At 39.3% G+C, this 26,569-nt stretch overlaps 1 protein-coding gene across 1 annotated transcript in view; it reads right to left on the bottom strand.

Annotated features, from left to right (window-relative positions):
- The window catches only part of SEMA3D (semaphorin 3D), a 1,474,119-nt gene that overhangs the window by 544,920 nt on the left and 902,630 nt on the right, over positions 1–26,569 (bottom strand). Inside the window, exons 9-11 of the mRNA XM_044088351.1 lie at positions 24,278–24,392; positions 24,100–24,169; positions 7,634–7,778 (exon numbers count right to left, since the gene is read on the bottom strand). Coding sequence (XP_043944286.1) covers positions 7,634–7,778; positions 24,100–24,169; positions 24,278–24,392 — 330 coding nt within the window. The remainder of the gene's footprint in view (positions 1–7,633; positions 7,779–24,099; positions 24,170–24,277; positions 24,393–26,569) is intronic.

The following is a 26,569-nucleotide window of genomic DNA, read 5'->3' as shown; positions in this document are numbered from 1 at the left end:
ATGTTTTATTCTCTTTACAGATTCCACCCTTTTCATTCACAGTTGTCGAATCCTGTAACCTGTCCATTACCTCACCCCAGTATAGGTCCTGTCCATTCTAATGTTCACTTTCTGAAAGCAAAACATTTTAATACATCATCCTGCAACTCTCCCAACTGGAGAGTTGTAACAGTGCACTCCTCTCTTGCTTTGACCACTTCACTAAACAACTGCTGCTGAAATAATAACACCAAATCAGCAGAAGACTCAACTATCTTCCATCTCACAACACATCTTCTGACTCCACAAAACTTCATTCTCATCTTCAGTGTTATCTATGAACAACTCGCTCCTTATCACAGTGCTTTCTTACCTCATAGTCTTCATAGCCACAGCTTTGTCACCACCGTACACTAAGTCAAGCTCTGCTATATTGCCCTCCTGCTTCTCCAGGCCACCAATGCACTGGGAACGGAAGCAAAAACTGCACAGGTCAAACATATCTTCCCAGCAATACTGAAAAGACTAGGCAACGTTCCCTGATGCTGTGGCCAAATTTTCCCTTATAGTATAAATACCACCTTGGGTCTCCCCTGAAAAGACTCTTCTACCTAGTGTGACTAACCTGGTCAACAAAGAATAAATAAACATAACTGACTCTCTTTTTCATTGTGATTCTTTCAGCATGCAAACTCTGATACCCACTCTGTATATAATGCATCTATACATTGTATTCTGTCAGTTACTGTATAATAATGCCATTTATCTACTGTATTTAACCCTCAAGCCAACTCTGATATTCACTATGTATATGATGCATTTATATTTTGTCTTTTGTTATTCACTTTGTATACAATGTCATGTAACTGTCATGCTTATCCCTGTACTGAGAATGAAACAGATCCATTGGGATCAGTGCCCTACCCTGATTAACAAATCCAAAATAAATAAATAAATAAAATATATCATACACATGTGTATTTATCTATGCACCCACACTCAAATTAGCACACAAACATGAATACATAAATTCATGTAATTGAGTGTTTGTGTTTCTGTGAGTGTGTTTGTGTGATCATAATGTAGGCAAGCCAACATATACTGTGGTAGTGCATTATCTACAAATATTTATAACCAACTTTATCACACATGGGCATCTATTTGTTACATTGACCCTTTAATTACTCCAAAAATATTGCATTACCTTTTTAGTCAATCCAGATAATTGGATTAGTACACTATAAGGCTTTTGAAATACTACACATGCTGCAGTCATTCACTCTACTTCAGTCATTGTACCCACAGCTAGACTCCAAAACAATTTAACTTTAGACATCATGCTGCCCCAAGAACTTAAACAATGTCTGATTCTTAAAAAAATGACTTTGGGATTCCTCAAGGCATGTAGTTTATTGAGGAATTGTAGTGCCTCACACTTAATTATACAAGGAGAATTGGGTTCACAATGCCACAACACTATACCAGATTCTACCTTTGCACTGACTACCAGTGCAAAAATCTCTAAGTAAAAGACTTGTCCATTAAAGTCAATGGGTATATACAGAGTAGTTAATGCTTCCTTTCCTTTATGTCAGAACTGGTACTGCATGTACTACATGTGTGATAACTTAAATGTTAGTAGTATCAGTTCCAGCAAGAAGGTGGAGCCGGGCTCAGACTAGTGAAGAGTCAGGAGGTCACTGATACGGACACAACTCCTTCATGTACATAGGCTATGACTCAAAACTCTTTTTTGTTTGATAACATTATACTGCAGTTTTGTAGCAGGCCTCATAAATTTCCAGTCCCATATTGTGAAGCTTAATACTGCATACATGACAAAGATTTATATGGCCCACATACAGTATTGTAGTTAGCATTCAGGTGGCACTGTGGGGAAAAGTGACGGATGACCTGTTACTACATAACAGTCTGAAATTCATTTACATATGATGCCTCCAACACACACTAGCTGGTCTTGACATAGTGAATACTCTTAACACTTGAGGTACTACTGTAGCACTAAGAAATGCAAGGCGTACTCTGTCCAATTAATAAATAATACTGGGGGCTGAGATGGGATTTTGTATTAGGTTAGTATTGCAGGCTGGTGTAGTCGTTCCACAGAACTATTCTGGATCATTTGCTATCCAGAGTGTTATTGCTTGAGTAAAATAGTGCCATACTAGGAGAACTGTATCTCTGATGAATTGCAACACAATTAAGACAAAATGGTAACCACTTGTACAGCTCAGAAGTATACTGTAGAAACTGCATTCAGACTAAAATTCTAGGCTTTCCTAGCTTGAGTGCTTCGCAGAATTGTAAGTGACACACCATCTCTCAACTCTTTTTTCACATTTTGCTGTTATGCAAAATATACCCTGGTACAAGTATTGTAAGAAGTAAGTGTGCACTGTATATTGCATAATGTTATTCAGGCTAGTGATTCATAAGCATAAATCACTATTATTAAAAGTGGTGTCCAAATGTATCTAGTTATTCTATTTTTTATTTTGTATTTATTTAACATTTGTTTACCAGGAAAGTTGACTAGAACAGAGCCTGTTTTCAGTGGAGGCCCAGGGAGAAACGCTCCAGATGAATGTCTTTGGAATTTATTTATTTATGAAGTGCTTTCACAGTTACTTATGAACAGTGCTCTCCTGTACGCAATTCATTCGCACCCTCCTCTGTAGCTTAACAAATGGTGTGCTATGCTGTTCTGCATGACTGCAAAGCACAGTGCAGTACAGAAAAGAACATCTATGTATAAAAATATGCCTCATACTGTGCATTGTTCAGACGTTACTACTGCTGCTGATTTATAAAGACATCACAGTCATTGGGCATGACGGTGGTGCTTGGCTCATTAACATAGTACAGTAATGAGGGAATACAGTGCTGTGAGAGCTCATATTTGTAATAGCTCACAAGCATCACTACATGCGGGACAGCTTGAAAGGGGACACTGTGACCCTTGGTTAAATAGGTAAAATGATTACCCAGACAAATGTATACCTCTCAACTGCTATGATTTTGTTATAGCACTATGATTTGGCTTTCAGATTCAGCCTTGGTTTTCCTAGATTGATGATGTTCCTCATAAAGTAAGGCCTGTTTATGGGTACATGCTCTATTAATTTCTTAAAATAAGCTTATACAAAGGTTCACTACCCCTGTCCATATAGAGTCCAGTTTGTAAAGACCTTCTATTGTGAGAAATAAGAAAGTGTTCCTCTTTCTAGCACTGTGCTATGATTTTTAAGAGCTAGTGTTATGATTTTTAATGTGCAGAGGTTGAGAGGCATAGACAAATAAACCGAGAAACAAGTCTTCACATGATCAGCAGCTACTCAGGAAAATGTCCAAGTGAAACTTATAAGCAACATTAATGTCAATTTACAGTACAGGACGAGACATCTTAAAGAGTGTGCCAACTAAAATTTGGGATGCATCTTGAAATATTAGTGGCAGGTAGTATAAATATTCTCTTCCTCTACTGTACAAACCAATGCTACTTAATTTTGAACTATCACAACATAATACAAGTCATACGTTGTTTATCTCGGTCCATGTATTAAACATCTCAAAAGTACATAAATTGTTTTATGTTACTTCTAATACAAAAATTGAAAAGCTGAGGTTTTAAATAATTCCTATGACTATATTTTGAAACTGGTTGCCATACTATAGGATGCATACTGTAATGTCTATGATGCACAGATGCAGTAGTCTTTGAATATGACACTGGAGTTTGGAGCGAAATGCATAGACTCATTGAACTCACTTTGGTAGTAAGTCCTGCATATCATGACCTAGAGATATCTTTGTGGAATGCAGAATTGCTTTGGTATTGTTGGGGTCAAATGATGATGATAAGATGAAGTTTTTGATTTGTTCTTGCAGGCAATCCCCAACTACAAAAAAGTTCTGAAAGAGACATCCTTATGAATTAACTGCCCCATCAAATTGGTAAAACACTCACTGAGACCTGATAAATTAAAAAAAAAAAAAAAAAAAAAAAACACTCCCACATAGACAAACACACTAACACACACACACACACACACACACATACTTTCAAATTCACAAAATCCCTGACATAGAAATATAACATGCTCTTTCCATATGCTAATAAATAATGGTGTGACTTCCTAAATATTAGCCTGACTAGAGACACACACACACACACACACACACACACACACACACACACACACACACACACACACACACACACACACACACACACACACACACACACACACACACACACACACACACACACACACACACACACACACACACACACACACACACAAAATAAATATTTGTGAAGGATGGCAAGACATGCTGCATGACCCTGATATAAGGCATTTCCCACTCCCTAAGAGCACACAACCATAATGAATATCGAACATTCAGCAGTGTGTTAAATCAATTACTGTACATCTTCTCTGTCTAGGAGTTGCAGGAGAAACACATGCAACACTTTATAGCCATCCTGTCAGTACAAAATAATGTCCTCTTATAGAACAGCAAGATGACAACAATGGTAAATTTTAGGTTCTTTCTTCATGGGCTATTTTTATGTTTACAGTCAGAGCCATCCTGATTATGACCCAGTTGAGCCAGATTCAATTTGCAGCTTGGCTGACCGATGGAGTGGCAGGGAGGTATGGATGTGTCTCTCCTGGCTGGTAGGGTGATAGTCCCTTAGTGCAGGCATGGTCCAAAGAGGGGAGTTGCTTTTAGATATAATCAATGGGTATGGGTATAAGGAATCACCATAGAACAGGATGCAAAGAAGGCTTGAGCACCAGGATGCCTTTAGAATTCATAACCTGCCACAGTAATGTCAGGCAAGAAAGTGTGCCCTATGTTGGGAATTTACTTCACTGGTAGGTTTTGTGAATTCTATGCTGAAGGTAAAGAGTTGCAAATCCTGCCAATGGACTAGAACTCACAACATTCTTATCTTTTAGTATTCTAGGTGAATGCACTCTCTGATAAGCCTCTTTCTTGCTCTTTATCAGACATCCTTGATATTTTATCTCCACCTAAGTTACATATAGACACACACACACGCACACACACACACACACACACACACACACACACACACACACACACATATGTGCACACAAATTATAGCCACTTTATTAATTATGTATATCTCAAATGTCTAATTCTGATCAAATGAATTGATAAATACAAGGTGATATGTTTTAGATCATTGTTATATTCATACTGTGCAAAACATTAAAACGTTCCTTTCATCTACACACAAATACACACACAAACAAATTCACAAGTGTGCATAGACACATGCTACTTTATTGACTGTGCACACCTCAGTTGTCCAGCTGTGATCGACTGAATGAATCAATACATAAATTATAGCTACAGTAATGTGTTTCAGGTTGCTACTGTCAGATATGTGCAATATAAGCCATAAAACCCTTCCCTGGGTGCACATACACACACACACACACACACACACACACACACACACACACACGCACACACGCACACACACACACACTTCTGACATCTGTGTTTTCCACTATCTCATGGCAGGCAGAAATGGTTACTACTGCTTTCACCTCTATGAATTCCAATTTTCTTCTCACTAAGTTCTGCTTAAAAAGTCATAATAGAAAAGTGCAAACACATTTTAGTGTCATTCTTCATGCACTTTACAAGTCCATTTTAAGGCATAGTTAGTGAGGGGAAAACAAATGGCAGCTGAAAAAAATTAAGTCATAGTATAAAGATATTAAATCATGGGCAGGTACACTTGTTTCTCCTCCAGGATGTCCTTCCAGGTTAATTCTCCATTTCACCATTCAGGTTGTTAAGTCAGCATTTAGAATGCCGTAAGTCAATTTTCTATGTTACTTTTTTGTACTTTAGGAAGTAGGTACTTTTTGATGTAAAGGTACTTTACTTTAATTGTCTTGTAGCATATTTTAAATTCCAGTGGTATTCTCAGAGGATATTGTAAACAGAAGCATAGCTAAAAATTTTTGAATTGACCATTAGTTTTACAGAATGCTGCACCTACTATATAGGTATAGTGCAGTGCATGTTTCTAAACTGAATAGCTTTCTATTACAAAAAAAAAAAAAAAAAATCAGCTGACCAAAAAAGGCTATTTAATAATATTTAGCCATATACCTTGTAAAATATACTATTTATGAATAAACACTAAGGCATCACTAAAATAAATTACCCTTAAAAATGCACACTGTGGCACGCATTATGTATGCCTGTCTACACCCACGGCTGAATGCTTATCAAACCTTCCCCCATTATCATTAAAGTAGCATAAATTTCTCTAACTATTAAATCATTGTCATATAACTTGTATCTATTCTTAACCAATGTTTTCATATTATGTCTAATTTGGTATAATTATTTGAACTATAGTTGTTTTTCATATTATTTTTAAAGGCTGTAAAATTATTATTTTTAAAATGTTTTGTAAATACTTTGTAGCATTTCTCCCCAGGCCTCCGCTGTAAATGTGCTCTTACCCAGTCAGACTTTCCTGGTAATAAAATGCCAGCAACTACCTAAATAAATAAATAATTCAAATGTCTCATAGCAACATATCTGCCTACTTTATACTTTAATGTTAAAGTGGGAAGTCCTAGACTGAAGAAATTCAAATGCTGAACACTGTAAATGATTCAGTTTACATCTAACAACAAGATTCTGTTAAGATATCAGGATTATTTAGCAATTACAGTTGCTAATACAAAAAGGAGTCTCAGCTCAAAAAACATTTCCTCTGGCACATTTTACTATATGCATAAAAAATAACCTCTTTACCTCTGCATGTGGCACATTTACTTTTTTGCATAATGTATATGTATTAATAACAAGATCAGCTCCACTTTTATGATCAATGCTTTGTCTACTAGTACTTCCCTTATGTAGACAAATTTCATGCACTGCCTTGGTGATTACCATTGAAGTACATTCAATTTCTAAGATTTCTCTTCAGATTCACTGCGAATGGGATACTAAGTAAAGACTTTTTGACCACTTTTACAAGAATACTCAGTAACCATGCAGAAGTGATAGAAATAGCTCATATATGAATATCTAAAAATATGTGACGGATATAAACGATGTTTGAAAAAAAATATTTTTTTTTTCAGACATAATCAAACCAGACTCAACAACTGCACATTATTAGTAATGTTGTCTGCATTCCTAAAACCCTGTAGGTTCATTTTTTATCATCCCACAACTGTGCAATATAGGTGTAGTTCAAACTAAATGTGAGGCTAGTGTACTGTGTTGTTTCTGTCACATGCAACAAAACCCACTACAACTCCTGTAGCAAAATGTTTCCCTCTATGCATCTACTTTCATGTCTATAAGGGGTTTACAGGTACAAATAATCATGTGATGCATTCAACACATGGACATAATACCTGGAAACTGGCTGCCAGCAAAGACTGAAACTGAATACACTCACAACTCTCTAATTCAAAAAAAATAAATAAATCACAGAGTATATGCATAGATGTCGCCTGGACAGCTGGAAATAAGTGGATATTTCACTTTTTAAGAGAATGATTTATAAGGATCTTTCAGTGAGTATAATAATTTAAAAGTATATAAAATGAATACATACTGTTCCTGGTCGTGGATATGGAACTTGTCCATCATACTGCACCCACTGATGGTCAGGTCCTTCCTTATGAGCATACGGACCATTAAAAACAGCTCTGATGTCAGTCATGCTGTATGCACAAACTGCAGACCCTCGGAATATTGAGCTGAAAGATAAGGTTATAGAAAGATTATAACTAAACATTACAATTTGGAACATGGCTCATTTAAAGTACAGATGCAGTACAATGTCTATGTAGTTAAGAAAGAAACAGAACTAAATCTTATGATTTTTGGAGCATAATTTAGTAACTTTCATGAAGACTGGAAAAATAATGCATTAGTGACTTCTTGATTAAAATCACCTAGTCTGGGCCAAGTATACAGATCCAACTGTACGGGGCTAAGTAGTAAATTCTTCAATGAGTTTGATATGGGAAAAAAATAACAGAGATATGTACATACATATAGATACATAAATATGTAAATAAATAGGTTGATTAAGAATTCCAAGTAGGCTTATAACACTGGGCCAGTAGAGTGCTGGCTTCTGAGATTAAACATGCACGACTTGAACTTGCCTAAATATAGCTTTTGCTTAGTCATGTTTCTTTCATATATTTTACCTAGATAATTTTGGGGTATACGGGATTTGTCCTTGGTGTTTAATAATTATCTACTTAACACATTGTGTGGTACTGCAAATATAGCAATTGTTAATTCAATTAAATCTTTCTTTCTCTCATTATATATATATATTGTATTGTTTTGTTTTTTTCTCTCTCTCTCTCTCCTTCTCTCTCCAGTTATGTTGGTAGTGCAGGACTTGAAATCACATTGGAAGCCTATAGGTTCTTAAGTGAAGGTTTCTATAAGGGACTGCCAGGATGGTGGGATCATCTGAGGTTTGTTTGTTTTCACCAGACAGAGCAAGAGGGCAAGACCACTTGATCTAGAACTGAATTCCCAAGGACAGCAAACCTATGTCTAAGAAGTGAAAGTATCAGCCTTGTAGAGGGGCCATGGAAACCACAACTATAGAGCAGCCATCAGTCAATGCCTTAGCAGAATATTTTACTTCATCAGGTAAAGTGATCAATATAGATTGTGCTGATGAAGTCAGGCTGGGGGATCAAGCAGTGGAGCAACATATGGATGCTTTGCCAGAAGATGGCTGGTCTAAACATTTTGATTTAGTCATTCAGAAGGGGTTAAGGAATCTGTAGTACACCCCCCCCCCAAGTTCCAGAGAGGAGGTGACGGGTTTAGTAGGCCCCTTTCATCAACCTTTCCTCAGCTTTTTTTAGCAAGTCAGCAATCTGGTGCAAGAAAAAGCATTTTTTTTTCACAGTTAAAGAGGCAGCACAGAAGCCATCCCATTGTCAACCACAGGGCATTCATTACCCCCGGCACAATTAAGAAGAAAATTTTATCCGCTGGATCTCATCAATAAAAAGAAGGATTGGAGTTCTAGCTGATGCATCTTTTATACTTTCTCCAGTGTTCCTTGGTAAATTACTACATTAGTACATATGAGGCTTGAGTACATCATGCATCACCGGATGAGGCCATCCGAATCATTAAGAAATTCAGAGAATCCTGGATGGCAAACCTGGATATTAAGGCAACCTTTTGCTTACTCCCCATCTGTGAGAAGGACTGACCACTCATGGGTTTGAACTATGTCGATGGACTGTGGAGTGGCACATGTCACCCTTGAGAAGTTCACCATAGCCTTTCATTGGAGCTGGTAGCAAAGGGCCCCATGGCAAGCAGCAATCCATTACATGGGCAATGTTTTGATCATAGGTAGGAGAATGCAGGTAATAAGGATGGCATGGACCAATTCATCTCATTATGTCAGCAGCCCGGGGTGCTACTTATGGAGGATAAGACTGAGAGCTCTCTTATGTCACTGGTATTCTTGGGTATAGAAAATGTATGTAATTTCCATACCTTTTAATTTGCCACAAGCCAAGTTGATCACTTGAGGGATGCTATCAATGTGTTTTCAGAAGCTTGTGATACAGGAAGTCATACAGCTTCTGTGTCTCCTCAGTTTTACCTGCCAAGCAGTTTCACTGGGCAGGATATTTATCAGACTCTTGGCCAATCTGTTGAAAGGCAGTTGTAAGAAGTACTATCAGGTATGAGTTTCTACATGGATGGAGGCTGACCCCAGCTTATGGAGCATCATCCTTGCTGGCTACGATCATGTTTTCCTATGGCAAGATGACTCTGTGAAGAAATTTAACTGCCCACCATTACAGCTGGGAGCCTAATGATGGAAGCTTATTAGGAAGGTCAGTTGTTTGCTACTCTTCAACTAGCATCATGGTCAGTGGAGTGGGAGAGTGATGATATTTTTAGAAATTATGCCATTCTGGGCTACAACAGTAGTTTAGCATGAACAACTCCATATAAAGGGAGTAGTGTTTCACTCAGACATGGCAGTAGGGAGGTTGTTAGTAAAGAAGACATCTAAATGAGTTCTTGGACAGTTAGTACTAGAAAAGCCTGCAGCACAGCCCTTAAACTTTTATGAGGCTCTACACTAGTTTGCCAAATCAGGAAAGACTGCTTTCCTTTCCTTTCTATGATTACATTTTATGTAGGTGTTTCTTCAAAAAGATAGTTAAGACTCTTCAAATTCTGCTCTCAGCCCTCAGCTGGTTGACAAGGTGTGTTGGTTTGCCAGACTTCACTAAGAAATGGGTTACCGGCAGGGTTCTGAAGGAATAGGAAAGGATAAATGGGCTAAAAATACTTGAAGATGGGCCACTGTCACTGGTTGATTTTACTCTGTCATTCAGGGAGTGCATTTAGTAGTTAATGTTTATCCTATGTAAGCCATGTTAGCCACTTTACTATCTTGGTTATATGTGGAAACTTTTTATGGTCAGTGAGTTGTCATCATTATGTTGGACAGATGTGTCTGTGACTGATACGGACTTGGTATGGGTCTATAGGCCCAATACTGACAGTGGGGGGTTAGTTCATCAAGTGCCCTTGACAAAGCAGCATCTGCTATAATTTGCTCAGTGCACTGGGTACTTACCTTATGAAATGTGTCTGTTGGGTTTATATGTAATGATTTAATGTTCAAACATCCCTCAGGTCACCTGGTTACCCAAAAACAGTTTGATGCTCAACTTTGCAAAGTTCATTTGGGGTTATTATTTCCATTACTTATAGATGAGGAAGGCAACTTACCTGGCCAGGAAGGGTCACTCAGGGGACGGTATTAAATGCATATGGCCCTCCAGATCATTTCTGTTTTATATAAGATAGGTTTGTTTATTGAACAGTGTTTTTGTTAAGTTTTTTTAGGTGTTAGGCATATCATAATACTACAGAGCTTTTCATAGCTCATGCAGTGAAGAGAGTGACAGTAAGGACAAATGGCTCAAACCTGGGGCTTGACTCTGGTCTTGGGAAGTGATTTGGAGGGGTTTCACAGGACTTCATTGGGATCTGCTGGGGACAGCTGTTCAGTTTATTTTTAGTATGCAACAACAGTTTCATGGTATGCTCGTGATTTGTTTATCCATTGTATCATGATTCAGATGGGTTGGAGCAGTCAAACCAACATTGTGGATTCAGCCAGAAGGATCATCATTCACAGAGTTGACAGGACAGCCTCACTGTTGGGCTTTTCATTCACTGAGCATCTGGAATTAAAAAAAAAAAGTCTGGTTTTGCCTGATGGATTTCAGTAATTTGACTTTGACCTATTTAATCTATATTTCTCACTCAGGCTTTATTTATTTAAGAGAATTTATGAGTTAGTAAAAGTGGGTTGTTGTTTAATAAATATTATTTAAAAAAAGAAATAGAATAAAATAAAAGACAGCAAAGTAACATGATACACATTTAACATATTGCATTAGCCAAACTTATATTTGAACAAACATGAGCATTCCTTCAAAATGTTAGTACTACAAATAATATCTCTAACTATTATAAGGGGAGACCTTGTAAATAAGACAAAATGTAAAGAATTAGAGTGGACTGCAAAACTGAATGCAATATGTTATCCAGGTATAAATGAAGTCTGTACTTTAAAATTTATTTTGAAAGTGAGAGGCATGCATCATTATCATGTGTTATTTTTTTTTTATTTGCAACTTGTGTGTGTGGCCATAAGATATTTGACAAAGCATTTGTTAATATGAAATCTTGTACATTTTTACTTATATAAAATATTTGTCATGAACGTTTGCTGTACTTTCTGTTATTAATAAGTGTATTATATGTTGAATTTGTAAAGCACTTTTCATTATATTATATTATATGTTCATAGGTTCATAGGCATTTACTAGGGTAATACCACAAGGGTCTTTTTAAGCCTAGCCAAGCATCCCAAATCTCTGACAAGTTCTGATACCCTTGATAAGTGTAAGCAAGGTCTTGAGAGATGAAATACTGGCAAGCTGGGACCTGGGAGATAAACCATTTACAGGTTGTCTGTGTCCATTAGAGACACCGGTACCAGGCCAGGGATGAATTTCTGGTTCCCCATCCAATTGTCCAGCTTGCTCTTGAATTGGGTTATGGAGGAACTCTGCTTCACATGGATGGGGAGCCTGTTCCAGAGATGGGGTAATCTGTGGGATACATACCTGTCTCTCCAGCAGGTCCTATGTATACCCCATGCACAGTTTAAGTTTTTAAAATGGGTAATTTTGATGCTCTTTGTTTTGCAGATATGCAGGAGGTTCATCAGAGTGGGGTCTGATAATGCCCTGTATGTCAGGCACAGATCTCCAGTGAGAAGCCTGTAAGAGACTGAATACAGGGATAGAGCCTTGAGGCTGTCTTCATAGGACATTTTACTTAAGCTCTGTATTCTCTTAGTGAGGAACTTTTGTGGACATTCCAGTTGTTGGATATGCCTGATTAGGTACATACCAAAGCGGGAAATTGTACTCAATGTCAGGTCTGATGAATGATGAATACAATGGAACAATGACTTCCTTGGATTTAGATGCCATACCTTTGTTTATAAGTTATGCAACATAGAATGATTTCCTCACAGCTGTAGACATGTGATGGTGAAAGGCCAGATTGCTATCTATGTGCTTTCCTAAGTATCTGACTACTGGGTGAACTCTAAGGGGTGTATTGTCAACATGATAGTTACCAGGAGTGGATGACTTCCCAAAGGATACTATTATGAATTTCATGGCATTTAGTTGTAGTCCATGGCTCTGACACCAGCTGTTTGTCTGGGTCAGTCCCTTCTGGAGAACATTTGTGTCAGTGTGGAATTCAATGACAGCTCCTAATTTGCAATCATCTGCAAATTTAGTCAGCCAGAGACCAGTGACATTGGCCTTGACTTCAGAGAAGTAAATGCCAAGAAGGAGCAGTCCAAGGACTGATCCCTGAGGGACTCCACTTGCAACTGGCCATTTTCTAGAGGTGGACTCTTCAATTCTAACTTCCTGCTCCCCATCTGTGACCAGTCCTTGAGGGACTCCACTTGCAACTGGCCTCTTTGTAGAGGCGGACCCCCCAATTCTAACTGACTGCAACCGGTCTGTGAGCCAATTGGCTATCCAGTGACATATGAGTTTGCACTTGAACTCTTGAGTTTGCCACCAATGCCCAAGTGGGTGTTGCGTCAAATACCTGGCCAGGTCAAGGTAGGCAGTATGAACGATTTTGCTCTCATCCATTGCTTTGGTGACCTTCTCAAAGAAGTCCACCAGGTTGGGTAGGTAGATCAGCCCTTGATGAAACCAAACTAGGCTGTGTCCAGTGTCTGAAGGTTTACTATATCACTATTGATCATTTCCATGATAATTGTGTTCATGGCTTTACATATAAAACTAGTAAGCCTTATGGGTCTGTAGTTTCCGAGGACTGTAGATGACTCACCTTTGTGCAGAGGGATGACTGTTGATGTTCTCCAGTCATAAAGCAAGAAGCCTGTTTGGAAACTACAGTTAAATAGCAGTTCCAGAGGCCCTGCTAGGTCATGTTTCATGCTATTTAGAATGCATCCTGGGATACTGTCTGGGCCCACTGATGCAGTATCCTTGGCCTTAGAGAGAGTATTAAGGACCTGTTCCCTAGTGACAGCAAGGGGAGTTATATCTGATGGCATTTCCTGAGGGAAGACTAAGGAGGAGAGAGAGGTAAAATTGGAACTGAATTTATCAGCCAGTAGGTTTGCTATATTCTGGCTCAGTATAGGTGGCTCCATTTACAATGAGCTCTGCACACAATTGTGTACTGCCTTTGAGGTTGTGGACATAGCTAACTAATGCCTTGAGGTTGTCCTTGGCCTGGGAGACCAAATTCACCTCAAATTTGGCTTTGCTAAACTTTATTTGTCCTTGGAGATGTTTGTTTAGTTTGAATAGAATGCATTTATCCTGCTGTGTGCTGCGCCCCATAATTATGCCATATTTTTCTTCCTTCTGTTATATAGCTTATTGATTCTGTGATTCCAACAGGGTGGCTCATTTTTTGAGTTTGTTCTGTACTTCCTCATGGGTACAGCTACCTCTATGCAGCTATTAACATGCTTGTTCAGGGTTTCTGTAAACAGTTCTGCATAAGTAGCAGTGTTCTCAGGGTTTATGGGGGCTTGACATTTTGCTAGGTTATCACTTAATAGCAGGAGGTTAGCCTTAAAATAGTTCTTGAATATTCCAGGTTTAGCTGGGGATTCAGTTTTTATTTTTACTTCAAAGAATACCATTTTATGATCTGACCCTACCAGGGAAGACATTACAGTAGGGGGTGTGCAGCACTCTCCCATATTAGTGAGGACCGGATCCAGTATGGCTTCATCCCTGGTTAATGTACTGACTACGTGGTTCAGGGAGTTTGTGTTTACAAAATCCAGGAATCTCTGTGTCTGTACGTTTGGTGTCATATAGAATTCCCAGTTAATAGTGGGGTAATTAAAGTCACCCATGAATATGGTATTGGGTTGGATGGTTAGTGTTTCTAATAAGTTTCAATACATAGGATGGGTTTCCTGGGTCATAGAGGGAGACCAACAGCTGGCAAGGAAGTGATATTAGATTTTGTCTATGGTGATTTGAACATGGAGCAGCTCAAGTGCATTGCCTGTTTGACTAGCCTTGAGGTATATTTATTTTTGATGTAAACAGAGATACCTCCACATGTAGTCCCTGTCTGTGTAGTAGCTGGTCTAAATGTGTGGAAAGCATCATAATCTTTCACTGTTGGTCTTCACAGCTTTAAACTATGTCTCAGTGACCGCACAGACATCAGCATTCTCTAGGGTGAAGACAGCTTCTAGGGGAATGGAGTTGTTTTGTTTAGACTCTTAGCAGTGAGAGTAATACATTTAGATTTTCTTGGTTTTTATTTGCTGTGTTAGACATACTTTCAGTTTGGCATTGCCTAAAAAAGGCACTGTGAGGGAAGACAATGTTTTAGCTAATAATCAAAAGCCTACAGGGAAGACATGCAGACCATCTCTGGCAAAGCAGTATGGTCTATTGACCATCTCCTTGTAAACTAACAAATACTGGACCCCCATAGAATGACAAAAAGAGAAAGAAAAATTTAAATGAAGGTAAAATGGGAAACAATTCAAAATGAAAAAGTAAATGAGTGAAGAATCAATTTTATGAAAAAAAGAGTGGTACTTACATTTTATCGCAACCAGATTTTTAACCTGGTGCAATTCATAATGTGATCACAAAACAACTTCATCTTTAAGTCAAAAAGTGTGTGTGAAGTGTTAACTGGTATTCTGTCAATATGGTTATGAGATGTAGGAAGAGGAACAACAGTAAAATTCCTCTTCCTCAGTAGCGTATCTCCACGCTTTGTGTCTGCAAAGTGCTTCGTAGTGGAACTGTAGGCTGTGTTCTTCTATTGTGATTACTGTGTGTGGCTTCTCAGCACTTTTCAAGCCATTATATTTATATGTGCGTGTTTGTGTCTGCATTCAGTTTACTACTTTAGCACTACTGTTGAAGGGATTATACCTCTTGATGCTCAGTTGTCATTAGCAGATTGGAGTGCACAGTCCATAGTTGAGTTTGCCTTTATATCTTACTACACTTAGACAAAACCAAACCGAGCAGCAGGACTGTATCTTCTGTCCATGGTGTGGCATTTGATTTACTTACATATCGAGTGAGGTCACTGTGTTGAAAATGTAGTTAGCAGTGTAGGTATTTTGCCTACCTTAAAATAAGTGCCCATCATTTGAAAGACACATTACTCCCAAACTGCCATTAACTGTGGTACAGCATACAAAAGACCCGGTTCTCCTGCTCAGAATCTTGTTTGTCCACGAAATATGAAAAATTGGCCTCCTGCTTCCATATAATGCTAATTCAAATTTGTTACTATTTAAATCAGTGAGAAATGCTTAGTTGTTTTGTTTTCAGTCCGAATGAATTACAACTATCTTAGAAACTGCAGAAGTGTCAAGAGGTATTGCTACTTACGTATTATCAAGTGTTTTAAAATCTGGTTGCAATAATACGTAATTACCAAAAGAGTAATATAAGGTTATTGCTGTATCTGCACTATTCTGCTGTACTGGTGGTCAGCAACAACAAAAAGGCCTCAATGGTTGAAGCAAGCATTGTACAGTGTAATGTATAGCTGCTGTGTGTTTCCTGCTTACAACACATTGGCATTTAGATCGGTTTCCATGTGATGAGTCATTGGGAGTATTGGGAAGTTAAAGTTGTACCATACATCTATGATAATGGCTAGAAAACTGAGGGAAATAGGCTGTGATCATGGCCTCATGAGCAGTCACTGGGAATCCTTTCCCCTTTTAATTTCTCCTTTCTTTCTTGGGCCACTTTGTCATGTACAGACAAGCATAAAGGAAACAAACCATCTGATAAAGTTTTAATCATTAAAATGAAAGCGCTTATCTTTCATACAGCTGTGTTATTTGTGATTTGGATTTTTGTATTTCTGGATTCGGTCAGAGTCTCTGCAGTTCAGCGCCAGTTTTTTTTCACTTTGTCCTGTGTTGGTATAATTTTCTTGGTCGCCATGTGGACTCTTGGGTTGTTATGCCACTTGTCAAAGGGTTGGACAAGCAGACCAGTGTGGAGAGTAAGTTATTCTGTAAGACAAAAGGTTGGCCGGCATCCCAAAACTTCAGAGGCTGTATTAAAAATCTAATGGATGTATGACTGTGATGGTTTATTGGTTATGACTGTTCAATGGTTCAAAGTTATAACACAGTGGTGTCATGCAAATAAATTAGTTGCAGTGGCTTTATGTATGATCAAATCTTCACTGGGATGAAGGCTAGGGGATAAATGCCATTAACTAGCAAAAGGGTTTATCCCCATCTCTGCATAATGGAACATGTTACTTATCCAAGCGTGGAGGGATATCTAACCCAAAGCAGTGTGAAGGGTCTTGATAGTTAGGTAGTGTGGCTATTCAAGCACTTCCCCTCCTTTCTCTCTCCTTCCTCCCTCACTTCCTCCCTCTTCATTCCTATTGGGATGGCTGCTAGGTGGCATCCCCCCTCTTTTATTCCTCCATTTCCTGATACATTTTGTCAGGTGCCAGGTTTAATTCTCATGGTAGCCAAAGGGGTGCTTTGGTTATGCCACTTGGCTGGGTGGAAGGACAAGCAGACTAGCATGGACAGTATGTTATTATACTTGGCAAAGGGCTTTCCAACAAACTGAGACCTCAGAAGTTGTATTAGAAATGTTACAAATACATTTTTCTGTGACAGTTAATTGGCTGAAACTGTTGACTTGTCCAGAATTATAAAATGGCAGTGCCATGCAAAAATAACTGGTTGCAGTGGCTGTACATGTTTTGGTGTCTTCACTGAGGTGTGGTCAAGGGGATAACCAGGGATGTCTCTGTAGCCTTGGTAGTCTAAGATTTCATTCAGTTTACAGTAACAACTATTACTTAACAATTCAGTTAGATAGTTAGTTAGTCAGTAAGTTAATGTTTGTTTACTGGGTTGGTAGGCTTACAAGACCCTTTTCAGCCACATCCCAGGCCAAAAGACTAAACAAAATATACAAATACATACAAACATTTAAATAATAATCAAAACAAAATACATAAATACATTTGTGTAATAAGGGAAAACAATATATGAAGCAGTACAAAGTTTCACAAAAATAGGATAATAAAGCAAGCATAAACAGCAGTTAAACAGAAGGATTTCCATATCTGTTATGCATACCCTTCAAATTGCTATTCTTTGTTTTGGCCTGTTTACTGCAACTTGATACTTTCTAGGGAATAAAGATTAAGTATGTGTCTTTACCGCTGAATGTCTATATACCCCTGGGACTCCAAATGCATGGAAACATCTCTTAAAAAGTAGTTATGTACTCACCATAATGTTCCATCTGTGTTGTCCATTTTCAATTAATGGGATCAGACCTGACCATCAGATCCGACTCAGCCACTCTCTAGAGATTCTAGGATCTCAATCTTGAGCTTCTTCCTTACCCATAATGCCGGTGACCATCACAATACCTCAGATCGAGTTTGCTGCTATTATATACATTATATTGATATATTAAAATAATGATACTATGACAGGAAAGTGACAGATGAAACAGCAGGAGCTCAAACAGGAACTATGGTTCCTAACTACTCTTCCATTGGGTCCCTCTCAGGCTTACGGACAGGAAAAAGATAGGAGGAAAGTTGAGAAAGAATCGAAATGGACAACACAGATGGAACATTATGGTGAGTACATAACTTCCTTATCTGATGTTGTCATTTTCTTTCATTCCTCCATATACAGGACAGAGTTGCCAGCTACGGTGAGCTTGGGTGACCCTCATGGAAGGATGTTCTGGAGCACCACGGACCCAAAGGCAGTTCTATTCCTGCAAATGATGTCCAATTTGTAATATGCAATAAAGGTATAAGAATTTGATCAAGAGGCAGCAGCACAAATATTGTCAATAGAGGCTTTTGCCCAAAAGGCTGAGGAAATAGACACTGACCTGGTTGAATGTGCCTTCAATTGTTTAGGTAATGCAATACCTTTCAAGGAACAGTCATGAGAAATGAAATTTGTGATCCATGTAGCCAGGGTGGTTTAGACAGTGGTCTTCCCATTTTTATGTAAGAAAAGGAAAGAAATAGTTGATCGGATTTTCTGAATGCTTTGGATCTGTCCAGGTAAAAATGCAATTGTGTATGACCACCAAGAAGATGAAGGGTATACTCTCCTTTATTTTCATATTTAGGGAAGAAAACTGTCATATTGATGACCAGACTGATATTGTTTTCTGAGGCAACTTTTGGTAAAAAGGAAAGAATTGTGCATAAAGTAAATCTATCTTTGTGAAAAATCAAATAAGGTGGTTTAGAAGACAGTACTTGGAATTCTGATACCAAACTTGCAGAAGTTATAGCTATCAAAACAGTTTTCCATGAAAGAAACTTGAGATCCACCTTTGCTGATGGTTCAAAGGGGGAGTGTACTAAGGCTTGTAAAACCATGGTGAGGTCCCAAGGTGGGGTGAGGTCCTTTATTGGAGGTCTAAGTAAGAAAGCACCCCTAAGAAATGCTTTACACAATTTAGAATATGCTAAAGAGGAAGCATTATACCCTATATGATATTTCGAGATGGCTGCCAGATAAATTTTAATAGTGGAAAAACTTGCTCTGTCCTGAAAAATGGAAGCAAGGAAGTCTAGAACTGCTGGAAGTGGAGGAATGAAGGGATCTAATTGTTTCTGATGAGCTCAAATGGCAAATCTTCTCCATGTACTGTTGTAAACCTTTCTAGTAGAAGTTTTATGGAAAGAGACAAAAATATTTTAAACTGGGGATGGAAGTCTGGAATGTCTAGTCATCAATAGAATTAAAGAAGCCATGCGGTCAACTTGAGGCCTACAATATCCGAGTTAATCTGTCCTGATGGGTGAAATAGGAAGTCTGGACTAGGATCCAGGATCCACGGGGGACATATTAAGTGAAACCAAAGGAAGGGGAAACCATACCTGTTGAGGCCAGAAGTCAGCTTGAGGATCACTCTGCTCTTCAACCAAAGCCTTTTGGAAGAAATTTGGGAATGAGAGGCAGGGGTGGGTAAGTGTAAAGGATACCAGAGGGCCAAACATGGACTAGAACATCTCTCAGTGATGGTCCCTGAAGAGGGATAAGGACAAAGAACCTGCTGAATTTGTTATTGAAGGAGGATATAAATAGGTCACAGCTAGGTTAACCCTACTTGTGGAAGATCATGTTTGGCACTGATTGTTTATGAGACCACTCATAAGGCATGAGGATGGTACTGCTGAGGCTGTCTGCTAGAATGTTGGACTTCCCTGGAATGTGCATTGCTGCTAGAAAGCAGTTGGAAGAGATCACCAATTGCCACACCCTCACTGCATCACAACAAAAGGGGTAGGATCTGGTTTCCCCATTTGTTGATGTACCGGACTAATGACATGTTGTTCGTTCATACTGCAATAGTCCCTAGAAGGAGAAAGCTCTGGAACACCTGCAATGCTAGAAGCACTACTCTCATCTCTAATACATTAATATGAAGATTCTTCTTTTGTGTTGAACATGTGCCTTGAGCAGTCTGTTCTGAGCAATGGCCCCCACCCCACCTGGGAGGCATCCATGGTCAAAGTGGCACTGGTGGGAGGAAAGATAAGTAGATGACTCCTCAAAGTGGGCCCAGCAAACAAGAGAATTTTTGCACACTCCAGACAATGTTATGGGGTGACTCAACAGAGAGTGATGAAAGGACCATTGCACCACTAGAGTCCACTGGAAAATTCTCATGTGCAAGCAGTCAGTGGCAATCAAAGTTATAGTGGCAGCCATCAAAGCTAATGCTTTCAGGATCAATCTCACCAGGGACCCTGGAATAGAAAGAAAATGCCTGATGTGTGTCATGAATGTAAGAATGCTGTGCATTTGGTGAACACCCTGGGGGCTGAGATGAGACAAAAGGGCTCTGAAATGGAAATGACTGGCTCCCAGCCAGAAGTGCAGATACTCTCTAGAGTTCCTCTGCATTTTAATGTGATAATACACATCTTGAAGATCGCTTGAGAACATCCAGTCTTCCTTCTGAAGAAGGAATAGAATGCACTGCACTGTGACCATCCAGAATTTGGAGTTCTTTATGAACTGGTTCAGATAACTTAGGTCCAAAATTGGTCTTAGGCCCCCATGGCTTTTTTGGCACTAAAAAGAACATTGAAATAACTCCAGATCCCCTTTGGTCTGGTGGGACCTCCTGGATGATTCTTTTGTTTAGCAACATTGCAATTTCTTGAGCTGCTAGCTATCTCTGACTGGGTGGAACATTGGGGAGATTTTTCTATGGTTTTCCAGGAATTCGTAAAAAGGGAATGAAATATCCTCTGGATATGATCCTTTGCACCCAGAAGTCATTTGTGATGGCTAGCCAGGCATCTTGGTGCAAGGATAAGCACCCCTGACTGCCTCAAGAGGGACAGTCAGGCAACCTTTCTAGAATGCTGATAGGACCTGTCCGAGAAAGAAGGTCTAGATCCTTGATTTTGCATACCCCCTTCTGCCACATGAGTGATGTCTACAGTTATAACTATTTCCCCCTCTGCCTCTGGAGGAAAAGTCTTTGTGTGACTCCTGGAAAAAAACTTGAGACCTCTTTAACCACATTTTCTTACCACCACAATGGTCGCTAGAAAAGGGTTTCTGTATGGTAGAAAAGCAAATTCCAAATTCCAATGGCAGACAATGTCTTTCCATCATGCTCATTCTGAGAAAGAGCCTCTTTCACTGTTAGGCCAAACAAGGATGATCCATTAAATGAAGCATTGATGAATGATGACTTTAAGGGTTCCGCAACATCGCATAACCACATCCAGGCATATCACCTTATGGCTTTGCCTGAAAAAGCCACCCTTGTGCTACCTTCTGTGGCATGTGAGATTAACCTCATGTACGCATTTGAAAAATGGACTTTAGGGTGGCCACTCATGAGGAAAAGGACTGCTGTTCCTCTGCAGACATGTACCTTGGGACAGAGTTAGAGAGTTTCTTTATTAAGTCCCTTTGTAATCTGCTGAAATGTGCAAGGTAGTTCAATGATCGCAATGTGAAAGTCACTCATGCATAAACCCACTTCCTAAATTTGTCCAAAGTCCTAGGCTCCCTGTTAGGGGGATGGACAGTGGAGCTCTGTTCCACAAAGCTCCTTTTGTGTGGCTGCTGCAACAACCATGGCATCTACAGGAATCTCTTTCATCCAGTGCTGTTTATCTGCCAGGTCACTTAGTATTTTATCCAAACATTTCAGGAAAGGTTCTACAGAGTCCGGTTCCCTCTAAGCCCTGTGGGAGACGAGATCTATAAGCTCATCCATAAGGTGGGTAACCCAAGATGCAGATGGGTCAGACCCGAAGGCTTCCAAAAACACATATTCCATCTGGGAAGGGGTTTGGGCAGACCAACCACCTTTCTGGTGAAGGATCTCAAGGATGTCTCCAAATGAGACATCTTCTGGTGGAGATCTAAGGGCCCCTTCCCCCTCATCAAAGTTGGTGCCTTCCATGAGGGATTCCTGTGGGGAATCCAGGTGCCTCCTCTTGCATGTTCTCCTATTAGGAACCTCCTCAATGGGATTTTCCAGGGAGGTATCGGAAGAGATGGGGTATTCCATAGAGGAAACTGTTTGGGAAACTCTTCTGGGCTGGTTATCCCAGACGTGTAGGATGTGAAGGCTCAGACACTGAATCTAGAGAAGGAACAGGGTATGGATATGAAGACGGGAGATTCAACACTATTCTAGGCTGAGAGAAGACCCTCTCCACCATCTTAAAGGGAGAGGGGCCTGGAGATACCAAGGACAATCATTGGAGAGCTGAGATTTTTGGAGAGGACAATCCCCAAGTCTCCCCGATCCTCCACTCCAAAGGAGGAGTTGGAGCAAAGCTATGAAGAGCTGAGGCTCTGAGAGGAATGATGGCTCCAAAAACTTCACTCCTTGGAGTCGATGCCAACTCTTTGGCTCCGAGAACTATTGTGCTCCAACAGAGTTGAAGCCAATCAGGTCAGGGAAGCAGTTGAAGTCAAAGTAGGAAGAACTTGCGAATCCCATGTGCTGACTTCTGGAGCCTTTGGATTCATGGGCTCTAAAATGGGTGATTTGATCAGAGAAGGAGTAATAATGGGTGGAAAGGCCTGCTGATGATTCACGGATCTAGTGGGAGATGGACCTGGCTTAACCCCCATTTGAATCTGTGTTCTGAGGAATTTCCTTATCATCCAATCCACCTCCGCTTCAGAAAGACTATAAGAGGACTTAATGCAAAAGGATATGGAAGGTAACCTAGAGGACTTTTTATGAGTTTCTTGTAAAAAGGGGGGCCTCAGCCTTGGAGACATCGATTCTGGGGAGAACCTCGGAACAAAGAGCCAATGGGATGAAGCAGTAGACTGTTTTGGATCTGGAGGCTTTGGATCCAATCATTTTGGAACCTTTTTTTAGGGATCTGAGGAAGATGTCTGTGCTCCCTGGGCTCCTTGAGATCTGATCCCCTGAAGAAGTACCTGAGGAAGAAGCTGAAGTAGGGAGGAGAGCTTTTAAAATAAGCTTATTCCTCCAATCACTGATAGCTCTTGCACTGAAGGCTGCACAAATAGCACAGGTAGTATCCAAATGTGCTGGGTCTAAATAATAAACACACTCCATGTGGGCATCAGACTTAGGAATCTTATGCCCACAGGAAGTGCATTTCTTAAATCCAGTAGGTTTATCAGCCATATTGGAAAAAGGGACCTAATTAAAGTACAAGACAAAAAAGACAGGGAAGACTTTTTTTCTTAAATAAAGAAAAGAGGAGAGGAGAAAGACTACCGACAATAGTAGTACAGAAATATACCTGCAGGTATAAGGGTAAAGAAAGAACAAACTGCCAATGATAGTATATTAAAAAATTACCAAAAAAAGGTAGTAATATAAGGGTAAGGAGGGAATATATATATATATATATATATATATATATATATATATATATGTGTGTGTAAAATAGAGAAATATTTTTCATTTAAATAGCAAAAACACACTCACAGCCTTAAAGGACCTCGAGAAGTCACAATCCCAACCATCTTGAAGAGTGGCAAATGAGATCTGAGGAATTGTGATAGTCAGGAGCATTATGTGTAAGGGAGGAGCTCAAGACTCACATACTAGAATCTGCAGAAAGTGGCTAAGTCAGATCCGAGGGTCGGATCTGAACCTATTCGTTGAACGAATGAAAATGACATCAGATTAAATGCTTAAATGAACATATTTAAGGAACTTGTCAAACTGATTTTATGATCAATGAAAGACATGTTTAAAGTATGCCACTCAGTAACAACCACTGCTTTTAAAATTATGAATAGCTAACATTAATACATCTTAAAGTTGGCATTAACAACTGTAGCTACAGAATGAAAAATTATGAAATATTAAGTCAGCTGTAGCAAAATAAAACACAATACCATGTGAGTTATAAAAACATCCCTCAACTTACCTTGTGGTGGTGAAAACACCATATATGATGGGATTTCTTTCATCTTTATTTGAAAGTAGGAAAATGTCCTCTATTGGGAAGACATAAGAAATGCACTTAAAATACAGCATTTAGCAATATTTGTATTTATTTATGCTACAAATGACTATAATAGGAAATGTGTGTCATCAATACTTACGGAGTTCTTCAAAATGTGTGTCTAAAGCATCAGGCTGTGGAACTGAGCAAACCAGCCTGGCTTTCAGAAATGTGGTCCACTTGTTGATTAAGCTGTGTAGACCTCCATGATCATTCTGCAGAATCAAAACATATATAAGTGCATTATATAAGACACCTGGCCAGTGCAACGGCACAATTATTCATCTTATTCAAACATTTTTTTTTATTCTTTAATCCTTATCAGATTCAGAATTAACATGCATTTTAGTTGTGCACTGTTAAGTGTGTTCTAGAACATTAAGCAAAATAAAAGGATAATTTCACCAACCTAAGCAATGTCTAAGGTCTGATACAGAAAAAAAAAGTATTTGAAGAATACATTTAATAATTTCGGTACTGAATAAAATAATGTCCCACAAAATTCTCTGGTTCTTGTCCATCTAAAAATGCAAAATGGCTTCTACTGTATATACTTCTTGAAGAAAATACCTTTTTAGAGCTGATGTGTTTTTTATTTCCTGTCACCATTACACTCTTCTCTGGATCTCCTTGGTTTTACAATCAGATTATGGATCTCTCAACTCCTCCTTATATGTACACTTTGCTTGACTGTCAACAATGTTTTAGTACTCCCTTAAAGAGCTAGCCAAACCACAAGCATAAGCTATTTCCCCCACCCCCTGCTAATTATGTATATACTAACTTCAAGATCAAAAAATCCCTAAGGATTGTCCTCTATCACACAAATGTTGACCATCTGCATTGTCGACCAAAGTTTGTCAATGCGGAGATCAATTAAACAATATTTTTTTACCTACACTAGATCAGCAGTAGGTAAGTCACATATAGCAACAGGTTGGTTCTATAAAATGGATAGTGTGTCTTAAATCTGTGCCACAGTGTACAGACTGAATGTGTGAATATGTTCGCAATCATTAGTCAAGCAAACAGTCTTCATCAGATAACAGTGAGACAAAAACTGCTACATATTGCGGTGTAAGTGGCGAGACCACAGAGATTTCCAACCAAGATAATCCAGGGCTTCCAGAACATGACTTACATGAACAGACTGAAAGCTCTGTATCATACAAGCTGCTGAGAGGTGACCTGTGCCTGGCCTACAGAACAGTCTCTGACTCTGCCCTAATGGAAATGTTGCACATCCATAAATCAAAAGGGACAAGAGTCACTCACACCAGGGAACTCAAGCTAGTCTGTGACATTAACAGAACATGTTGGAGAGACAGATATAGCTCACATAGATCGCCACAGCAGAGCTCCTTAATGACCCTGTTTAAGAGCAACCTTGACAATTTGATGGGTGACTGTAAATTCACCCCAGGGTGGCAGCTATGCACCACATGGACAGGGGTAGTCTGTGATGATCACAGTATCTCTCTGCAAACAATGGCCATCTAACTAAGGTCAATTATGGTACACAGGGTTTTATATGGCTACACTTATAAAGGCCATAGGGCAATAAGCCTAGCAACCGTCTATGACACTATAAAAAGATGTGGCATTGAGGAAAAATATCAGAAATGTCATGGTTCAACTACAGTTTGAAAAGGTGTCAGTTGGTACTTACCTGAGGGACCCTGGAGGCACAGGACGGCCCATTCAGAGTTAACTTGTGGATTACACATTAATTCCAATGCCTGGACCAGTGCGTTCTTACCCCCACTAAAGGCAGCAACATCCTTGACCCGGTCATTACTAACATTGTTGATGGTTGCACTAAACCAATACTCAACTCCTCCCTGGTTAGACTCCACCACAAACTAATCACCTTGGAAATCCCCCCACACACACACACACACACGTGTAACTACCATGAAAAACTTCTCCAAAGCTAAATTTGGGCTCCAAGAAACAGAGGTGGCTAACTTCACTGCACCCAAGCAAATGAAGATCAGTTGTATGACTGCCAAATCATACTCCAATGCACTGTACAAACAGGTACACAAATGCATGGATCTCGCCATACCCAATAGAACCAAGACGCCCTCCTCCAAAAAAAGGTAAGCCAATCTGGTGGTCCACTGCCATAAACAAACTCTACAACAGAAGGAGGAAACTGATGCAGAATAAGGTGAAGTCCCAAGACTGAAAAAACTCCCTTATCAGCCTCAACAAAAAGTTGAGATCCCTCATCAAATCCTCTAAAGATAGCTATGAATACAAAATTACAGCAGATAGTAAAGACAACCACAAGGCCTTCTATAGTTATGTAAAGAATCTCCACAGGAATACCCAGATTTGCTCTGAGCTACTGCACAATGGTACCTCCTATACCAAGCCAACAGATATT

This window comes from Protopterus annectens, chromosome 11.part0 (genome assembly GCF_019279795.1).
Source record: "Protopterus annectens isolate FY-2018-M chromosome 11.part0, PAN1.0, whole genome shotgun sequence".
Taxonomy (NCBI): Eukaryota; Metazoa; Chordata; order Ceratodontiformes; family Protopteridae; genus Protopterus; species Protopterus annectens.
Note: the sequence above shows the minus strand (reverse complement) of the source record. Positions and strands in the feature narration are given on the sequence as shown.